General features: G+C 44.4%; 1 protein-coding gene across 2 annotated transcripts in view; it reads right to left on the bottom strand.

The window, feature by feature from the left end:
- Positions 1-625: 625 nt before the first annotated feature.
- Positions 626-17,963, bottom strand: part of ABCC5 (ATP-binding cassette, sub-family C (CFTR/MRP), member 5) — a 78,561-nt gene continuing 61,223 nt past the window's right edge. For both annotated transcript variants that reach the window (XM_012641502.1, XM_012641508.1), the window contains 5 exons: positions 15,220-15,379; positions 5,173-5,251; positions 4,174-4,287; positions 3,359-3,523; positions 626-2,082 (listed from right to left, as the gene is read on the bottom strand). In XM_012641502.1, coding sequence (XP_012496956.1) covers positions 1,981-2,082; positions 3,359-3,523; positions 4,174-4,287; positions 5,173-5,251; positions 15,220-15,379 — 620 coding nt within the window. In that variant the 3' untranslated portion in view covers positions 626-1,980. The remainder of the gene's footprint in view (positions 2,083-3,358; positions 3,524-4,173; positions 4,288-5,172; positions 5,252-15,219; positions 15,380-17,963) is intronic.

The raw sequence follows: 17,963 nt of genomic DNA, 5'->3' as shown, positions 1-17,963 counted from the left end.
CGGCTACTGAGCACTTGAAATGTGACAACTGAGGAACTGGATTTTTAACTCTAAGCCCAGCCCCTGAATTTTCAAGATGGTACAGGCAGTTTATAAAAAACGATGGGTTTAAGATAGGATTTCCACTGATGACCAGCAGAACCAATACCAAACAGTTTAAAAGCTTTCTTGGCTGCATTCAACACAATATAATCAGGAACTTTAGAATGAGTACCCTTTTGAATGGGAACTAATTCTCAATGGGTTAATGTGAATGAATTGGCTGAAAGGGCAATTATATTGTTTGAATTGCTGAGAATCCTCAACAAACGATTCATTTTAAATATATTTTATCCTGACCACCCACCTCACTACAACATTCACCTTTCCCACTCCCTATCCTCTTATTAGCAGCAAAGGAGCTTTATTTGGGGACCATGCCCAGGAACGCAGGCTGCACGGACTAAGGCCACCAGAGATGATTCCAGGCATTTTGGGCCCCATGCCCCTTGCAACCAACCAGCTCTGCCATGGGCCCTTCCCAGATGAACTCTACCGCTGGATATTCAGATCCAAGGCTCAGCGCTTCAAAGCCATTCAAGGACATTTTGCTCCCCTCCCAGAGAACTATGTTATACACCAAGAATTTTACAAAATCCAAAATAATTTTATTCATTTTCAGATTTTTGCTTCCACAAGGTGTTCAGCAAACATGCTAAGGCGACAGAATGTCTAGTTGGTCACGACATGCAACGCTGACCGTTCAACTGATGACAGCAGTGACCACGCCCACCTGAGCTACCGGCCCCACAGCACAAAGGGGGTTTGCGGGAACACACCGAACCACACGGCAATCAGCAACCTGAGGTAGGTCTCTTTACAGTACAAAAAACTTCTACGCCAGTGTGAGACACTGATTAACAAGAGCTGCTTAAAGTTGCAGACTTTGGAGAGAGAAAGAGACTGTGAGACAACTGCAGTGAGAAAGGAAAACAGACCCACGAAACCCTGAACCCTGTCACTGAACTGTGGAGGTGTGGGAACAGGCAAACGAAAAAGTTCCACCCAAAAAAGCAGCAGTTGGCTCCGGGGCTTGGAACCAACAGGTCTAGGAGCTGGAGAGCTCTGTGCAGTGGCCAGCGTTAGGAACCTGAGGCAGTGGGACACTCTGTGAACAGACTGATTTTTGTTTAGAAACAACAGCAAAAAGAGGAAGGCAGGAAAGAAACTCCCCCCACTCTGAGGAATGTTTCTGTGATTCTTATTCCTGTTGGAGGGAGGGAAAGGGGGCCTGGGGCTGTGCCCCGATGCTCTCCTAACAGAAACGTAAGTGACACCAGGACAGAAGGCAGGAGCCCTGAGAATCCACGGCGCTCTGCATGGCCTCCAGCAGCCCCGCCCTGCTCCACCTGCCTGGAGTAGGTGGGCAGGCAGCACAGGGGCCCCGGAGAGCCCACTATTGCCACACACCTTCCTTTGGACACCCAGAAAACCTGGCACCAAGAAACCACCAGCTAGAGAAGAACAAAATGCTACCCTTCCTACAGTCTAATAGCAAAACCAGATCTCTAGTACAGCAAACTGTACAAAAATGATAGAAAGGAATATGCACTGTTATTAGCACAGTGCTTATTTTAATATAAAATAAACAGCTTACATTTTCACTGTAAATATAGGCTATGTACAGAATTATATATAGATATAGCTACACGTATAAAGCTTCATTATAGGCCTCTGATACAATTATAATAACGGTTCCCTGAACCTTTTAGAGTGCAATTAAGAACAAAAACTAAATTTTGTTTACATGAATATGGAATAAATACAATAATCAAAATAGGACTCTCCCTAAAAGTGAAACACACAAGCCAATCCTGAACTGCTGTGCGAAAGATAAAATCGGGAAAGGCAAGGTTTCGGCAGGAGGACGCGATGAGGGGCCCGCCCCAGGCAGGGAATGGCAATGCTCCAAAGAAAAGGGACTTCGTCAGTGAGGAGGAGTTAGCCCTTGACAGCGACCTTGTTCTCCGCAGCAGCAAACATGGCATAGAACCGGGAACTGTCATTGGATAGAAGGACCGATGGGGTGTCAAACTCCACCACCTGCAAAAGAAGGAGATGAAATCAGGATGTGACTCTGGGACAGTCAGAGTGACTTAGAGGATCTACCACTCAGGAAGGGAGGTAAGTCCCAAAGCCACCTGAAGATGGAATCAGGGGACAATTCACTTAGCCCTGCCATGCCCTATTTTTTTTTAAAACTAACCAGGGTGTAAGGGAAAGGTTAGGGAAAATAGCCTCTAGACCTCCTCCATATAAATCCCAGTTTTCAGCCTTGGGAATGAAGGAATCAATCAACAGATTCTACAAACTACTGGGGTGGGGTGAGGGGAAAGTCACAGCCCAAGTCAAGGGCACACCAGACAAATGTCATTTCAGTATGCAAGCTTGTCTAACCCTACAGAGAGGACCAGGGAGAGCTCAGGGTACCTAGTTGGCAGGGGAAAAGGGAAATAAGGGATCGACTCAGTCAATTGTCCATTCCTGGGATGGACTTCTAGCAGCCGCTGAAAATCACACTGCAGCAGAAACTGAACGATATGCTGGCAGCACCTGCCGCCCGTGACAGGATGAAAATGCACACTTTCCCAGCCTCCCCTGCCGCAGGGCAAAGGCATGGGACACAACCTTGGCCAAGGAGGTACATTATTATTAATAGAAGACAAGTTACCCATTATAAATGGCTTGTTATTTCTGCCAAACACTGCCAGGAACCCAAGGATACGGGTATGGCCCTGCCCTTGGAAGCTTTGGGCTGTATCTTCAGGGACAGGCAGGTTGTGAGCAGAGAGATATGGGAGAGGGAACAAGAGGAAAGGGTGTTTTAGGTAGAAGGAACTGAGTAAAGCCAGGTGAAAAAGCTTAGAGGATGCAAAATTGTCTACAGTCAACAGCACCTGCAAGGGAAGAGTGGGAAATGAAGAAGGCCAGGCTGGGGCCAGACTGTGGGAAAGCCTGGAACAATAGGATAAGAAGTTTGGCACCATCGCACGGTTGCAAAATCAGACGTGTGGTGGCTGGTCTCCATATGCCGTGGGTAATTCTTGCGTATGTGAATGAATCACTAAGTACATGTGCTCTCTGACTTAAGTCTGCTCATAGCAACAAAAGAATAAGTAGTAAAGTAAAATGAGAATCCCCTAAGAGTGTGCCTGATTCGATTTCTTGATTGGGAGAGCTGTATCCTTCCCAATAGCAACCAGAATAGGGTTGCTATGCCAGCTTATCTGAGTGCCCAGAACCACTCAAAGATGGCAGTCAGCCCATCCCTGCCAGACAAGGCCGCATGTCAAACCAAGGTCCCTGAAGGGCTCAGTACCTGTCCCTGGGCCAGCACCATGATCCTATCAGAGCCTAGAACTGTGTGCAAGCGATGGGCAATGGTCAGCATGGTGCAGTCTGCAAACGCTTCTCGGATGGTCTCTTGGATCAGTAAGTCTGTCTCTGTGTCCATGGCAGCTGTGGCTTCATCCAAAATCAGAATCTGCCAGGGAAGCAGAGGAGAAAGAGAGATACAATAAATTCCTTGAGCATTCTGTTTAATCTAGGTTTTACTAAAATATATTTCATTATTTACATTTTATGCCATATGTTGATTTCTCCAAATAGGTACACACATATGTAAAAATATCCTTTTGCTTAGAATTGATATAACTTCAAACCCACATGTTTGCCTTGGTCTCCACAAACAGCATATTTGTATAATACTGATCTAGTCCAATACTTGCCCCTACTTGCTCTGTGCCAGTGAACATGTGTTACACACTAATCTTTTTGGACCTCCCTTTTCCTGTCTGTAAAATGAAGGGGCTGGGTTTGATGACCTGAAAGTCTCTTGCAATTTTTAAATCTTTTGAGTCTATGGTTTGCAGTACTACGACTACTCGCTGGCCAGAAACAAGTCATCCTACGATACTGAAGGCTCAGGGAAACAAGCCCCCACATCCCTCCAAACCTGTATGACCAAATTGTGTCAAGGTTAATTTAGAAACATCTCTGGTCATACTCTTAAAAGCACCACAGGGCTCAAAGTCAGGAATACCTTCGGACCCGTGCCTCAGGGAAAGGCTACACTGCAATGTTCCCGTTCTTCTGAGTGCTCCCCCCTCCCTGCCAGCCGCCAAGCTGCCTTACCTTACAGTGGCGGAGCAAGGCTCTCGCTATGCACAAGAGCTGCCGCTCCCCCACCGAGAAGTTCTCCCCATTCTCCATCACTTCAGATTCAAGTTTCAGAGGTAGCTGAGCAATCTAGGGACAAGGCAAACAGATTAAAGGGCAAAAAACTACACTCAATTTTTCAAAACTCCAGGGGCAAAAAGAAATTATTCTGAAACAGATGAAAGAATTCCTAGCCACGAACCTGGTGCATCTAGAAAGAGGGTACAGGTGTGATGATCAAGTGTACTACGACCCCCACTTTCTAGGACGGTCCACGTTTCAAACACAACATTCTGTTAGCTTCATATCATCAAAATATCTCAGAAATTCCAATAGGAAATGGAGTAAGGAAAATTACTCTCGTTCTGAAGTCCAAAGCTATAGGCCTATGGCTGTCAAACTTTTCTTTTTGTAAGCTTCACAATCTATTCCTCACCTAAGATTGTTTGAGGAAGCCCAATATGAAGGAGAGAAAAGCAGAGTTTATCTAGCTGAATTAGGGCAGGAGCCCGAGCTCCCGGGCACACTAGAGACCAGTGGTACCAACTGCAGACTGCGGCTGCTGGCGGCGCCCGCTGAGTTACCCTAAGAGGGCTGTGATCCAGATGCACACTGCGCATTTTCTGCACACTCGATAAATAGCATCTCTTTTGTACATATGTGGATGCTTCAAAAGCTTGTTATGATTAACAAGACAGAGATTAACTTAAAAGTATCACTGAATTCTGAGTTGTCATTAATATCTCGTCACTCGACAGGAAGTACAAAGCCAATATGACCGTGGGTGGTGGTGGGAGGTGGGGCCGGGAGAGGTCAACTTTTCCCAAGTGTCTGAAGGCCTGGGAAGCCCTGCTCCAGAGTCCTCATCCACAGATATTCTGGAAGCGGCAGCCAGCGCAGGCCAGGGAGCGGCGACAGCACCGCTGTGCCCCCCCTTGCAGTTCTAGCACAGCTCCCCCTCGGCGCGTCACTTACACATTCTTTCATGTGTGTCCTCTCTAGGGCATCCCAAATCTGGTCTTCAGTGTACTGGTTGAAGGGGTCCAAATTTGATCTAGGGAGAAACACAAGAATTTCTCAGTGGTCCAGCATTTAAGCGACCTAATTGCAACAGCTGCCTGTGCATAGAGAAGGCGGACTCAAAACCCTGAAGGTCACAGATGGCTCATTCCTCACCCAGCCAGAGACGGAGGCCCTGAGAACAGGCTGGGCCTCCCTTTCTTTTTATAAAACTTCATTGAACTTTTATTATCTTTACTATGTAAATAATACAAGTTAGTTACAGAAATGTTTAAAAATACAGATATGCGAAACACAAAACAAAAACCAGTACATGGTTACATGGTTTAATCACGTCTGATGATACCCCTAAAAATAAACACTGCTAACATTTTGGCATATATCCTTCTAGAATTTTTCTATTCATATGTATGTTAAAATGCATCTATTTATGTACAAACTTAGAACTGAACCAACAGTATCTTCCTCAAGGAAATCAAGGATGACACCAAAAGAGCAGGATTTGAAATGTTAAAGACAGGAGAAAAGTATCTTTGCCATTAAGGATGAGGGTGGAGAACTGGTGTTAGAAAACTGGGATGTTATAGTAATTTTGAGTGCCTTGTCTTGATCTAAACATAGCATTTGCAGGTTGTCATCTGAAAAGTATTAAGAATAATTTACTTTGCTCATAAAATTATGCTTGGCACATGGGAGCTAGGGAAATCTATGGGAGAAACATGGACTTCAGCTCTATGGCACATTTGTCCCCATGTCTGGGGTTACTAATTACAGGCATGCAAAGGCAAGCAGGTCATCACTGAACTCTACCTGAGAGGAGGAGAGAGGCTGTCTCTCTGCCTTGGGCCTGTCGCATGGCCTTCTCTGGATTGCCAGGAGACTGACTCCGGCCCTGCCCTCTTGGCCTTCTTGCCCTGTGCACACGTGCTCCCCACCCTTCTGCTTGTGAGACTCTGGTCTCTCAAGGGCCCTGGAGGCAGACTGCCTGGATTCCGGCACAGGCTCTATCAGTTCCACGCTGGGGCCTCGGCCAGTTGACCTAACCTTTCTATGCTTCAGTTTCCTAGTATGTAAGATGGGGATAACAGTACCCACCTCTCAAGGTGGCTGTGGGGACCACATGTGACCTGGATAAAGCACAGCGGCACATGGTCCAGGTATACTCTGGGTGTGAGAGCTATTATTGCTATCACTATTATTATTATGGCTACAATTCCTTCTTGTCCTTCAGGTCTTAACCAGTGTCACCTTCAGGAAGTCCCCTGCCGCTTGCAGCCTAGATCAGGTGTCCCTGTGCTCACCCGTGTTACGGCACTCATCACTGTCATGGTCTCCCCACCCTCCATCCTGCTGGATCTTATTCACGGCTGTGTCCCACGCACCAGCACACTATTTACTATTTTTTGTATGTAGAAGAATCTATTCCTCCCATCCTTATGCGACTTCTTTTTTTTTTTTTTTTTTTGACAGAGTGTCACTCTTCTGCCCGGGCTAGAGTGAGTGCCGTGGCATCAGCCTAGCTCACAGCAACCTCACACTCTTGGGCTCAGGCGATCCTTCTGCCTCAGCCTCCCGAGTAGCTGGGACTACAGGCATGCGCCACCATGCCCGGCTAATTTTTTCTATATATTTTTTTAGTTGTCTGATTAATTTCTTTCTATTTTTAGTAGAGACGGGGTCTCGCTCTTGCTCAGGCTGGTTTCGAACTCCTGAGCTCAAACAATCCACCCGCCTCGGCCTCCCAGAGTGCTAGGATTACAAGCGTGAGCCACCGCGCCCGGCCTGCGACTTCTTGATAAGAGGCATTTTTAAGTCACAACTTATACGTCTGCTGTAACAGCACAGGCAAAGAGCAGCACAGTGGAAGGAGAGTGTGCACACGCTAGATCCAGGTAGATCGGCCTCAAATTGCGGCTCTGCTTCTGACATCTGCAGGACCCTGGACAAATTATTCCTCAATCTCCTCGTCTGTATAATGGGGACACAGTGACACTACTAGGTAGGTTGTTGTAAACATTAAGACAGTATATATGTACAGCACCTGGAACACAGCAATTACTGGTATCTGTTAAACTGACAAGGTACATGTGGACACGTTAGATGCCTGGTTCTAAAGCTTGATGATTTTCTGACTCATACTCAGAGCATTTTCCAAGTAGATAAAATAATTGCAGGATCCTGGATACAGGATCTGAAATAGTTCTGATAAAGTCCTGTCTGAAAGGTCTGGATGGGAAAGACTGATCTCCATGGGCATACCATCTACGAAGGGCACCTTAATTAAAGAAGGTGTCCAATTTGTTGATAATCTAACGTTGTTAAATGTAGAGCATGGACTAAGTCTGGGGAGAGGTTCATCTGCTTCTAACCAAAGAGACAAATCAAGAGGTGTTGGACACTCCTGATCCTCCTTGTCCCTGGGCCATTCTGCAGTGCGCCTCCACGCGTGCCCAGCCTGATGAGATCAGTGTGTACTGTTCTCCTTCCCAGCTGCCCGTTAGGACACCTTCTGCACTGATACACCAACAGATGAGGGACACACTGAAACTGTGTTCTCTGCCCCAAGTGTGAAGAGTGAAAGGTCACTCACACTTTTGCCTGGTTTAACAAAGACTGCCGGGAGCTCCTACAGGGCAAGGTTAGCAAGACGATCCTCTGAGTAACATTCATCCAGGCGGCAATGCCCATTTTCATGATAAAACATTCTCTCTCCTATTCATGTGGTCTAATACTGACCTATTCATCATTCATAGTTCACAAGTTCTGAGTCAAGAACTCAGAAAAGAGTTCTGAGTCACTCTGAAAAGAGATTAGAGCCAATGGGCTCTGACCTCTCCCACTTTCTCATGGAGCAGCTCCACTTGCACCTCTGGAAAATCCTTTGTTAAAAAAAAAATCGCCAAGCTGGGCTTTGAACAACCAGTGTGAAAAGAGACCAGCCATTTCTCAGGCACTGAATGGATTTCCCAAGCAGACACAATAATCACAGGATCCTGGATACAAGATCTGCAATAATTCTGATAAAGCCCTGAGTCGAGTCCTCTGCACAGAGTAAGACCTCAATAAATACATGCTCAAGACTGAAGGAGTCCATAATGTTGGTCCCCAGAATAGGAATGTGTGGATAACTTCCTTTGACTTAGCCTGGGCAGTGTTCTCTAACACTATAGAGTGATGCCCAGTAGTATAGGTTGAATTACGTCTCCCAAAAAGATATGTTGAAGTCCTAACCCCCAGTGCCTAAGAATGTGACCTTATCTGGAAATAGGGTCATTGCAAATATAATTAGTTGAGATCATACTGGAGTAGCAGAGCAGGGTGGGCCCTTAATCCAATATGACTGGTCCTTATAGGAGATGGCCATGTGACGGCAGAGTCACACATGGAGAATGTCATGTGACAATGGAGACATAAACTAGAATGATACATCCATAAGCCAAGGAATGCCACCAATAGCCGCAAACTACCAGAAGCTGGAAGAGGCAAGGAAGGCTCCTCCCCTACAGGTTTAAGAGGGAGCGTGGCCCTGTTGACACCTTGATTTCAGACTCTGGCCTCTGGAATTATGAGAATAAATTTCTGTTGTTTTAAGCCCTGCAGTTTGGGTACTTTGTTATGGCAGCCTTAGGAAACACATACACATAGTGAGTTCATCAGATACCTCTTATCAGACAAACCGCAAATCCAACAGTCTCCCCTTATCTGTGGGGGATACATTTCAATGCCCCCAGTAGATGCCTGCAACCTCAAATAGTACTGAACCCTATATATACTATGTTTTTTCCTATACATAGACACCCATGACAAAGTTTAATTTATAAATTAGGTACAGTAGGAGATTAACAATGAAATAGAACAATTATAACAATATACTGTAATAAAAGTTATATGAATATGGTGTCTCTCACAAAATCTTTCTCTAGTATATCATATTGTTGGACTACAGTTGACCACGGGTAACTGAAGCCACAGAAAGTGAAACCACGGGTAAGGGGGACTGCTATATGCAAGGCTGCAGTGGCCTGTTCGCTGAGACTGCCCTATCGGATTTTCTATGGGTGAAGACTCAGCAGATACACTGACAGGCTCCAGATTCAGCCCACCTAGGCCCATCGCACCAGCGGAAGGAGCCTCAGAAGACTCACTAGTGGGTTCCAGATGTGAAAGGAACACTGACACGCACCTGTAGGTGGTATACATACACATTAAGGCAGACCAGAAACATCTCAATCAGGCACAGAAAAAAACACACCCTCATTAGAGAAGCCAGACAGTCCTGAGTCCGACCCACAGACGGAAAGCAAAGTTATGCATCCACTACATCGAGAATGTTCAGTTAAGTGGATGGATAGGAAAAAAGTATCTGAACATGAGGGCAGTTATTTTTAATCATCAGAACCCCTCGAGTCCTGATGTTGCCAAAAGCACATTTTCATCTTTTGTTCTTTGCATTTTATTTTTAGCAACAGCCTAAGCTAGCCTATTGACCACTGCTAAATGAAGCCAAGGCTACCTCCCAGAGAGTGAGAGGATGCAGCAATTCACTCTTAGTATGGAAGACACCATACTAAACCACGCTGTCCTCTCAGCTGTCGTGTGACTCCTTAGCAGCTTTGGTCCTCAGAGCAGACGTTGGGATTCGCATACCTTCTTCTACCAGGAAGCTAAAGGAAAGCTCAGAATAGTTATTCAGAAATATTTTGGCTTTTAGTTGTTAAGAGTACAAATAAAGTGAAAAAAGTTAAGAGGAGAAAAGTAAATGAAAAATTACTAGAGAGAGCAGCAGAAATTATGTAAAAAATTTTGGGGGGATATGGGAGGCAAAGGATATTTTGTAGATGGTGGGAAAAGAAATATAACTAAAGGTCAAGACCCCTGAAGAGGCAAGCCTAGCTGGATTTTGGAGAGATGGAATGTCTCTCAAAGTCATGGTTAATAGTGGTGTCATGGTATTAGGTCATTAAGTATGAAATGTCCGATTTCCTTAAGTACTAAGTTTGATAGTTGTTATCTCTGACATTTGCCCTTTGACACTTCTCATTTTATTTTTATTATGAAGGTACATCCTCATTCTTTCAAATGCAGTTTTTGGCTTGTGATTATCTTTCAAAATTTTTTTTCAGCAATTTTTGTGAAACCATGGATAAGTCAAAAATTTGTGTTATTTTTGAATATGAGTTCTGTTGTGGAACCAACGCGACGCACAGAACTCGAAATATCAACGAAGTGTTTGGGAAGAATGTGGTTAATGAATGCGTAGTTTGTCGATGGTTCCAGAAGTTCCGTTCTGATGCTTTTAATCTTGAAAACAAGCCATGTGGGCGACCTGAGAACAAGCTGGATAATGATGAGCTAAAAACTGTAGTGGAAACGAATCCACCTCAACCTACACGTGAATTAGCAGCGAGGTTTGATGTTACTATTCCAGCAATATTGGACCGTTTGAAACAAACCAGCAAGGTAAAGAAGCTCGACAGATGGCTACTGCATTAATTAAATGAGCATCAGAAGAGAAATTGTCTGGAAGCTTGCCTTTCTTTGTTGTCACGACATAAAGGCGAACCATTTCTATACTGTATTGTTATATGTGATGAAAATGGATTCTTTTTGACAGTTGCAAGCATTTGGCACAATGGCTGCATAAAGATGAAGTGCCAAAACACAGTCCAAAACCAAATAATTATCAAAAAAAGCGAATAGTGTCTGTCTGGTGGTCCAGCGCTGGTTTTATCCACTACAACTTCATGAAACCTGGTCAATCCATTACAGCGGATGTCTACTGCAACCAATTGTATGGAATGGTGAGGATGCTTGCTATTAAGCAGCCAAGATTAGTCAATAGAGACAGACCAATCCTCTTGCAAGACAAACAATACTTGACCATATGTGGTGCAAACAATGCTGCTCAAACTACAGAGGCTGGACTTGGAAATTCTTTGTCATCCACTGTATTCACCAGACCTTGCACCAACTGCCTACCACTTCTTCCAGGTTTTGGACCACTTCTTGCAAGGAAAAATATTCAATTCTGAACAAGCTGTGGAAAATGCCTTTTGTGATTTCATTGCCACTCAATCTCCAGAATTCTTCGCTGCTGGCATAAACGAGTTACTGTTAAGATGTCAAAACTGTGTTGATAGTTTAGGCACATACTATGATGAACTGTACTGCTTCTTGTTTGAGATATAATAAACTTTTGATTTTAAATTGGACACTTTATATTTAATGACCTAATACATACTTCAGAAGGCAGCACAGTGAGTGGGCGAGCAGAGCCCAGACTGCAGCCAGCCAGCGCAGGTTCGAATTCTAGCTCTGCCACTTCTAGCCGTGTATCTTCGGGCCAGTCGCTTGACTCTCACTCTCTGGGTTTCAGTTTCTTTGTCTATAAAATAGGCATAATAGTGGTACCTACCCTTGTGGGGTTTTGAGTATTTGATGAATTAAGACAATTAAAATGCTTAAGACAGTACGTGGCACATAGGAAGTCCTCAGTAAGCTTAGCAACTATTAACGCCATTGTGATGTTCTTTAGAGCAGCGGTATCCGGCACAGAATGACTCTTCAACGTATGCTAGATGCCACCCAAGGCTCTTTAGACAGTTATTCTAGACTTGGCATTACCTTCTGACATAGAGACTAGAAGTTTTGGAGGATTCCAAGTTCTACAGGGACTGAGACTGCCAAGAAAGGAAAAGGGGGCTCCCTTAAACACCAGAGTAAGAGAATAAGTTAGAGACAACTGAAAGGCCTTGAGATGCTAAGAACCTGCTTCAGCAAATCTGGAGCAACTTTCATGCCACCTAGAGTACAAGATGCTTCTGTCTGAAGGTGTTTGGGGTCTAGGATGAACCAGGAAGTTGTGGACTGTTTTTTTTTTGCTGTGATTGTGAGTTGAGAGCTAGCACTGTTCCTCCAAAGTAAGAAAATTGAATGAGCAGATCAAAAGGAGAGAGGGCATCCAAATAGGAAGAAATAAGAATACAGCTTCTTGCTAATGAATGGATGCCAAGCAGAACTGCTCCTGGTGATGAGAAGCTACCCATCAGCCCCAGGGGACCAAGACTCAGAGACAGACTAGAGTGACAGCTGAGCACGGCCAGTCTTACCACCTGCTTACCCAGGGTTCAGGCAGTCCTCAGGGCAGAGGCCAGGGCTGGGCTTCCTGGGACCTTGCTGGAAAGCGAGAGGAAAGCAAAACAATGCCAGTGCCATGAAAGAGGGAGGCCAGCAAAAGTGTTTAAGGCCTGGTAGAGAAGGGGCCTCTCTTCTTGGGGCCGATTATCAGGGCAAAAGGCAGAGGAAAGTGACAGGCTGTAGAAACACAGGCCTGAGAGCTCAAAACGAGATAGACAGATGAGAAAAGGCTGGGATGCAGGTATTGGAGAGGACTGACATTCGGGCTAATCTGGGGAGGGGTGTGGTCCCAGATCATCTGGGCCATGACTTATTTGTACGCATATACTCAGAAATTTATATCTTGTGACTTTCTGAGCTTTGTTTAACCTGGGTTTTACTTTGCTTTCCTTCTCTGAGTTCCTTCCAAGTTTTAATTGCTGGCTGGTATCTCAAGATACACCCACCCCCAGTGCTGGTTAACGGTGGTAGAGATACAGTTTCCAAATTCAGGGTCTCTGGGAGGCAACTGAGAAACAGCTGATTTATCCTGCTTTTCCTTGGGAAACTCATCATAGGCTTTCCATCTTCTAAGAAAAGAAAAGATATACAAGCTCAATGTTCTTTGGGATCTGTTCCCCACAGGGGTGGGGAACCTGTGGCCTTCTGGATCCTTGAGTGTGGCCTTTTGACTGAATCCAGATTTTACAGAACAGATCCTCTTAACAAAGGGATCTGTTCAGTGAAGTTTGGATTTGGTCAAGGGGCCACACTTAGGGATCTGGAGGGCCACATGTGGCCTTGAGGCCACAGGTTCCCCACACCTGCTGGGGGTATAAAAGGAGAAGACAGAGAGTCTGGGATTTAATTTTTCCTCAGTGTCTACTACTGACTGAAAAGCCAAAATTAGAGCTGGCAGAAAGTTAAACTTAAATGATTTTCTTAGTTTGCGTAGCTGACTGCCCAAACAGCACTCTAAGCTCAGGAACTACAAACTCAGGACAGCAGCAACCAACTACTGAGCTGTCCATGAAGCAGTAAACATTTCTCTGCAGGTAACAAATGGTCCCAATCCCACTGAAGCTACAGTTCCAGGATGTTCTACAAACAGCAGCTGCACATCACATGCCCATGGTCAAAATTCTTAACCATTAATTCCAGAAGCCCCCAATTCACAAACCCAAATGAAGTGCTATAAAATCTTAAAATTAAAACTGAGGCTTCTTGGTAGCAGCATTTTCAAGGAGTCTAAAATTGAATGTGCTTCACTTCCAAATGATGATGAAACAATTTTTAAAACTACATGGTTCTTTTGAACAGAACCAAATATTATCAGGCCAATTTTTTTTCAAAGGTGTTCCCATGGCATCTAAAAACAGGATTATGGGAAGATCAGATCTGGCAACACTTTCTAATTTCTTAATTTTAGACTTAAGTCTTTAATAAGTTCTAATTCTCTTCTGATGTCACTTGTTTGACCTTGTTACCTCAGTACCCAAAGGGAATGATTTATTATCATCAACAGATTCAGTACATGCTGTCCAAATTCAATTAGAGAAATGCTAAAATAAACACACCCAAGAGTTGCTGGCTGTACATGAATGTAGATGAGCATTCAGTTTATTTGCAGCTATGGACTAAATGTGTGCCCCCAAAATTCATAGACTGAAACCCTAATGTGATGGTATTTGGAGGTGGGGCCTAGGAAGATAATTAGGTTTAGAAGAGGTCATGAGGGTGGGGCCCTCGTAATGGAATTCATGCCCTTATAAGAAGAGGAAGAGACACAAGAGCCCTCTCTCTTCTCTTTCCATGTGCACGGACTAAGGTAAAGCCATGTGAGGATACAACAAGACGGTGTCTGCCAACCAGAAAGAGGGCCCTCATCAGACACCCATTTTGGAGTTCCTAGGCTCCAGAATTGTAAGGAATAAATTTATGTTGTGTAAGCCACTCAGTCTATGATACTTTGTTATATATAGCAGTCTAAGCAGACTAAGATATCTACCAAACCTTCTTGAATAAATGAGTTCAAATGTCATTTCCAAAGAAGAGGGAGGGCCTAGTTTTAAAGACAAGTCTGAATACTGCCTGCAGTATTCAGTTTGGGGTTGCTGTGAGCTAGGCTGATACCACCGCACTCTATCCCAGGCAATAGAGTGAGACTCTGTCTCAAAAAAAGAAAAAAAAAGCCAAGTATAGGAAAGATAATATGAATAAATAGATTTCCTTCTTAGTTACTGTTTTAACAAGTCAGAAAGGGGAACTTTATCTTTAGCATGCTGGCAGATTTCAGAAAGAAACATCATTCCAAAATATCAAAGGTGGGAGAAGATACCGGACAGTTACAACACCCGAGTAGCACTATGCCCAAAAGCCATCGTTAGAACTGTAACTTCAGCGTACCCAGGAGGGATGACAGAATGGAGCAGGAGGCAGATGGAGGATGATGAGGTGATGAGGCTGAGGAAGGCATTTTCCATTTATTGGATGCTTACCATTTGCCAGGCTTTGTACTTATATAATTTGTGTGGATTTACTCAATCTTCACAACAATGGGCCTCTAAAGTATCCCCATTTTATAGGTGAGGAAACAGGTTTAGGAGTGGGTAATCATCTGAAGCCACAAAACAGATCTCTGAGCCCAAATCTCTCTGACCTCTTCACCACCATGCTGCAGGCCTCCCTGCCCCATTTCGTCAACGAAGTGGCTTGTGGGTGGAGCCGCTTCACACTTCCACGACAGGAAGCACATGGTGCAGTGAGACTGCACTGGACCGGAGTTCGCGAGATCAGGGCTCCACACGGAGGCTCCGGCACCATGTGGTCCTACATGCCCACCAGGCCTCTAAGAGAGGCACAAACCCGTGGTGCTCAGGTCCTCACCTGACAGTGCCACTGAACAGCACCGGCTCTTGAGGAATGATGGAAAGTTTGCTTCGGAGGTCAGCAAGGCCAATGTCACTGATCCTCACTCCGTCAATCTTGATGCAGCCTCCAGATAACTCCACCAGACGGAAGAGGGCCATACCCAGAGAGGACTTTCCTGATGAGTCAGAAGACATGCAGAAAAGCAGCTCTATTAGCAAATTCTATGAAGACAAAACTGATTTATCCTCAGGGCAAAATCATCTATTTTTCTATTTCTATTTAATTATTACGCCAACCGATTAACTGAGATAATGCATAAAATGATAGAAACAGAAAAAAGTGATTAACTTTCCTGAGCTACCAAGCAGATAGCTTCAAATCACAAAGCTTCAGGCTGAGAAGGAGTGGGAGGGACCATTCCATTTCCGTAAGAATAAAATGGAAAAGTGCCTCCTGTCACCTTAGGAATAGGTACACAGGGTCTGATACTTCTTAGGCAAAGTCAGGAGAACAGAGATCTCCCAGCAAGCAGCTGGAGGGCGAACCAGAGGACAAGATGCCTTCCATCCGTCCCCTTCTCAGAGCTGAGAGAGAGACTAAGACAAGGCCTCCCATTGCCATGGCAGCAGCTGGAGAAGTTCCAGGGACACACACAAGGGAAGAAGGTTTTGCCTTGAGTCAATAAGCAGATGTCAATGACCCTATCATGATAGCAAACTACGCAGAGAAGCAGGTTTGGGGGAGAGAATGGTGAGTTCGGTATTAAAGAGATTGGCATCGCAGGCTTTCCTAATTGCATCTTCATTTGAAAAGTTAGACAAGTAATACAAGACAACGTCAGTCTCTCACGATCTCACTACTGTAATTTTTGACACATTTTCTTTCAGTCTTTTTCACAGAATTGACATCATACCAGAGACACAATATTGTAGTTGCTTTTTTCACTTAACATTGTATAACAAGCACTCAACGATATTATTAAGAACTTTTTAAGATAAAATTTTAGTGGCTGCATGTGGAGGTATTCTTACTTGTTTAACCAGTCTTCTCATGTTGGACATTCTGTTTATATAGAACTTATTATAATAATGTTGTGGCATATATTTTAGGGCTGAAACTTTACTGCTACCTCAGATGATTTCTTTGGGAAAAATTCTCAGAACTGAAATTACTATGTCAAAGGATACAAACATTTAAAAGGTTCTCTATATAGTGTTAAAAAAAAAGCTTTGCTATAGTCCTGTCTACCTTTCTGCAACCTAGAGCCATGGTTTAGATTTGAAACTACAGTGTCTTAACTGCTGGATCACTTTCCTTTGGCCACACGCCTAGTTCCTGATCCTTCCACCCTTCTCCTGCCCCTGTGTTCTGAAAGACCTATCATGAGACTCTCGCTGAGATCACTATGACTCTGTCTCTTCAGCAGTCACTGAGGGTACAAACCGCCTGATTTGCCTGCTATGTCTAAAGCCACAACCGTGCTGCTGGGATTTGACCCCTGTCAAACTACCTGATGGGAACCTGAAAACCACCCATCTTCCTTATGCAGTAATCCTCACATCTATCTACCAGAAACAAGCTGGGAAACCTGGTTGATTATGTAGCAGGACAGTTTTTCTCCTAGAAATGAAAGACTCTATTCGGGGATTGGAGGACTTGGTTATGGGCCCCTTACCCAGACACAAGGAGGGGAGAGAAGCGCTCCCCTAGGACCGAGGCCGTGCTTTGTTTTAATATCTAAGCTAAGGAAGGAATGGTGCTGGAAATGGGTCAGGTCGTTCCACTTTAACAAAAGGTGCCTAGGTTTGGACGCCTAGGCTGGAAGACTTCACGGCTCTCTGAACCTAGACTACCTTTGCACTGATGGAATATGCTGGTAAGAAGGGCAATAAAGTCCTCATAGTGGTGTCCTTCATTGTGACCATGGCAGAGCCAGGGCTCATTAAACCTGGAAGCAGCTTTCTTATTTATTTCTCTTCTGTCTCTTAATGAAGTCCTGGTGCATACTGCAGCAGTCTGTCTTATCTACGTCAAAGGGAAATCACAGGAAGGGACATCAGTCAGCTTTCAGGAGAATGGGGTATCCCTGGGGAACAATGCAGCAGCAGGAACTTGAGGGAGAGTGAAGTAAGAGCTTTGGGACAGCCCCCACCCCCGCCCCGTCCGCCCCCTACACCTTGGCCCAAGATTCTTTTCCCAGTGTGAAAAACCTGGAGGTAGTGTCTTGATATGAAATAATTTCCTCAAACAGAAAGCAGGAAAGGCTTTTTTCTTTTCTTCCTTAAAAGTTACTTTAAAGTAAGTTGGCCAGAAAAGATAAAAGACTTTTGTTGTTGTTAATGGCAAGAAAAAAAGCTGCATGAGTTTTGATGCCAAGGAAGCCTGGAGCCCAGAAAGCTAATGATAACTGAACCAAAGAGACTTCTTATAGTAATACAAGGATAACAGGTTAGTAAAATAAGACAAGACTCAATCTTTGAAATATTATTCAGGAAGGAAAGAGGGAAGAAATAAATCACTCAGGTCCCGACCTGCGGTATCAAAGGGCATATAGTAACACATTTCTAAGAATAAAAGTGAAGCAAAACACCTAAAAGGAAGGCCAATTCTCTATTTTCTCTATTTGTTTTTTTTGTTTTTTTTTTTTTTTTGAAACAGTCTCACTCTGTTGCCCTGGGCAGAGCGCAGTGGCATCATCGTACCTCACTGCAACCTCAAACTCCTGGGCTCAAGGGATCCTCCTGCCTCAGCCTCCCGAG

The sequence above is a fragment of the Propithecus coquereli genome, unplaced genomic scaffold, assembly GCF_000956105.1.
Source record: "Propithecus coquereli isolate 6110/MARCELLA unplaced genomic scaffold, Pcoq_1.0 Scaffold10, whole genome shotgun sequence".
Classification (NCBI taxonomy): Eukaryota; Metazoa; Chordata; class Mammalia; order Primates; family Indriidae; genus Propithecus; species Propithecus coquereli.
This window is presented reverse-complemented; position numbering and strand designations above follow the sequence as displayed.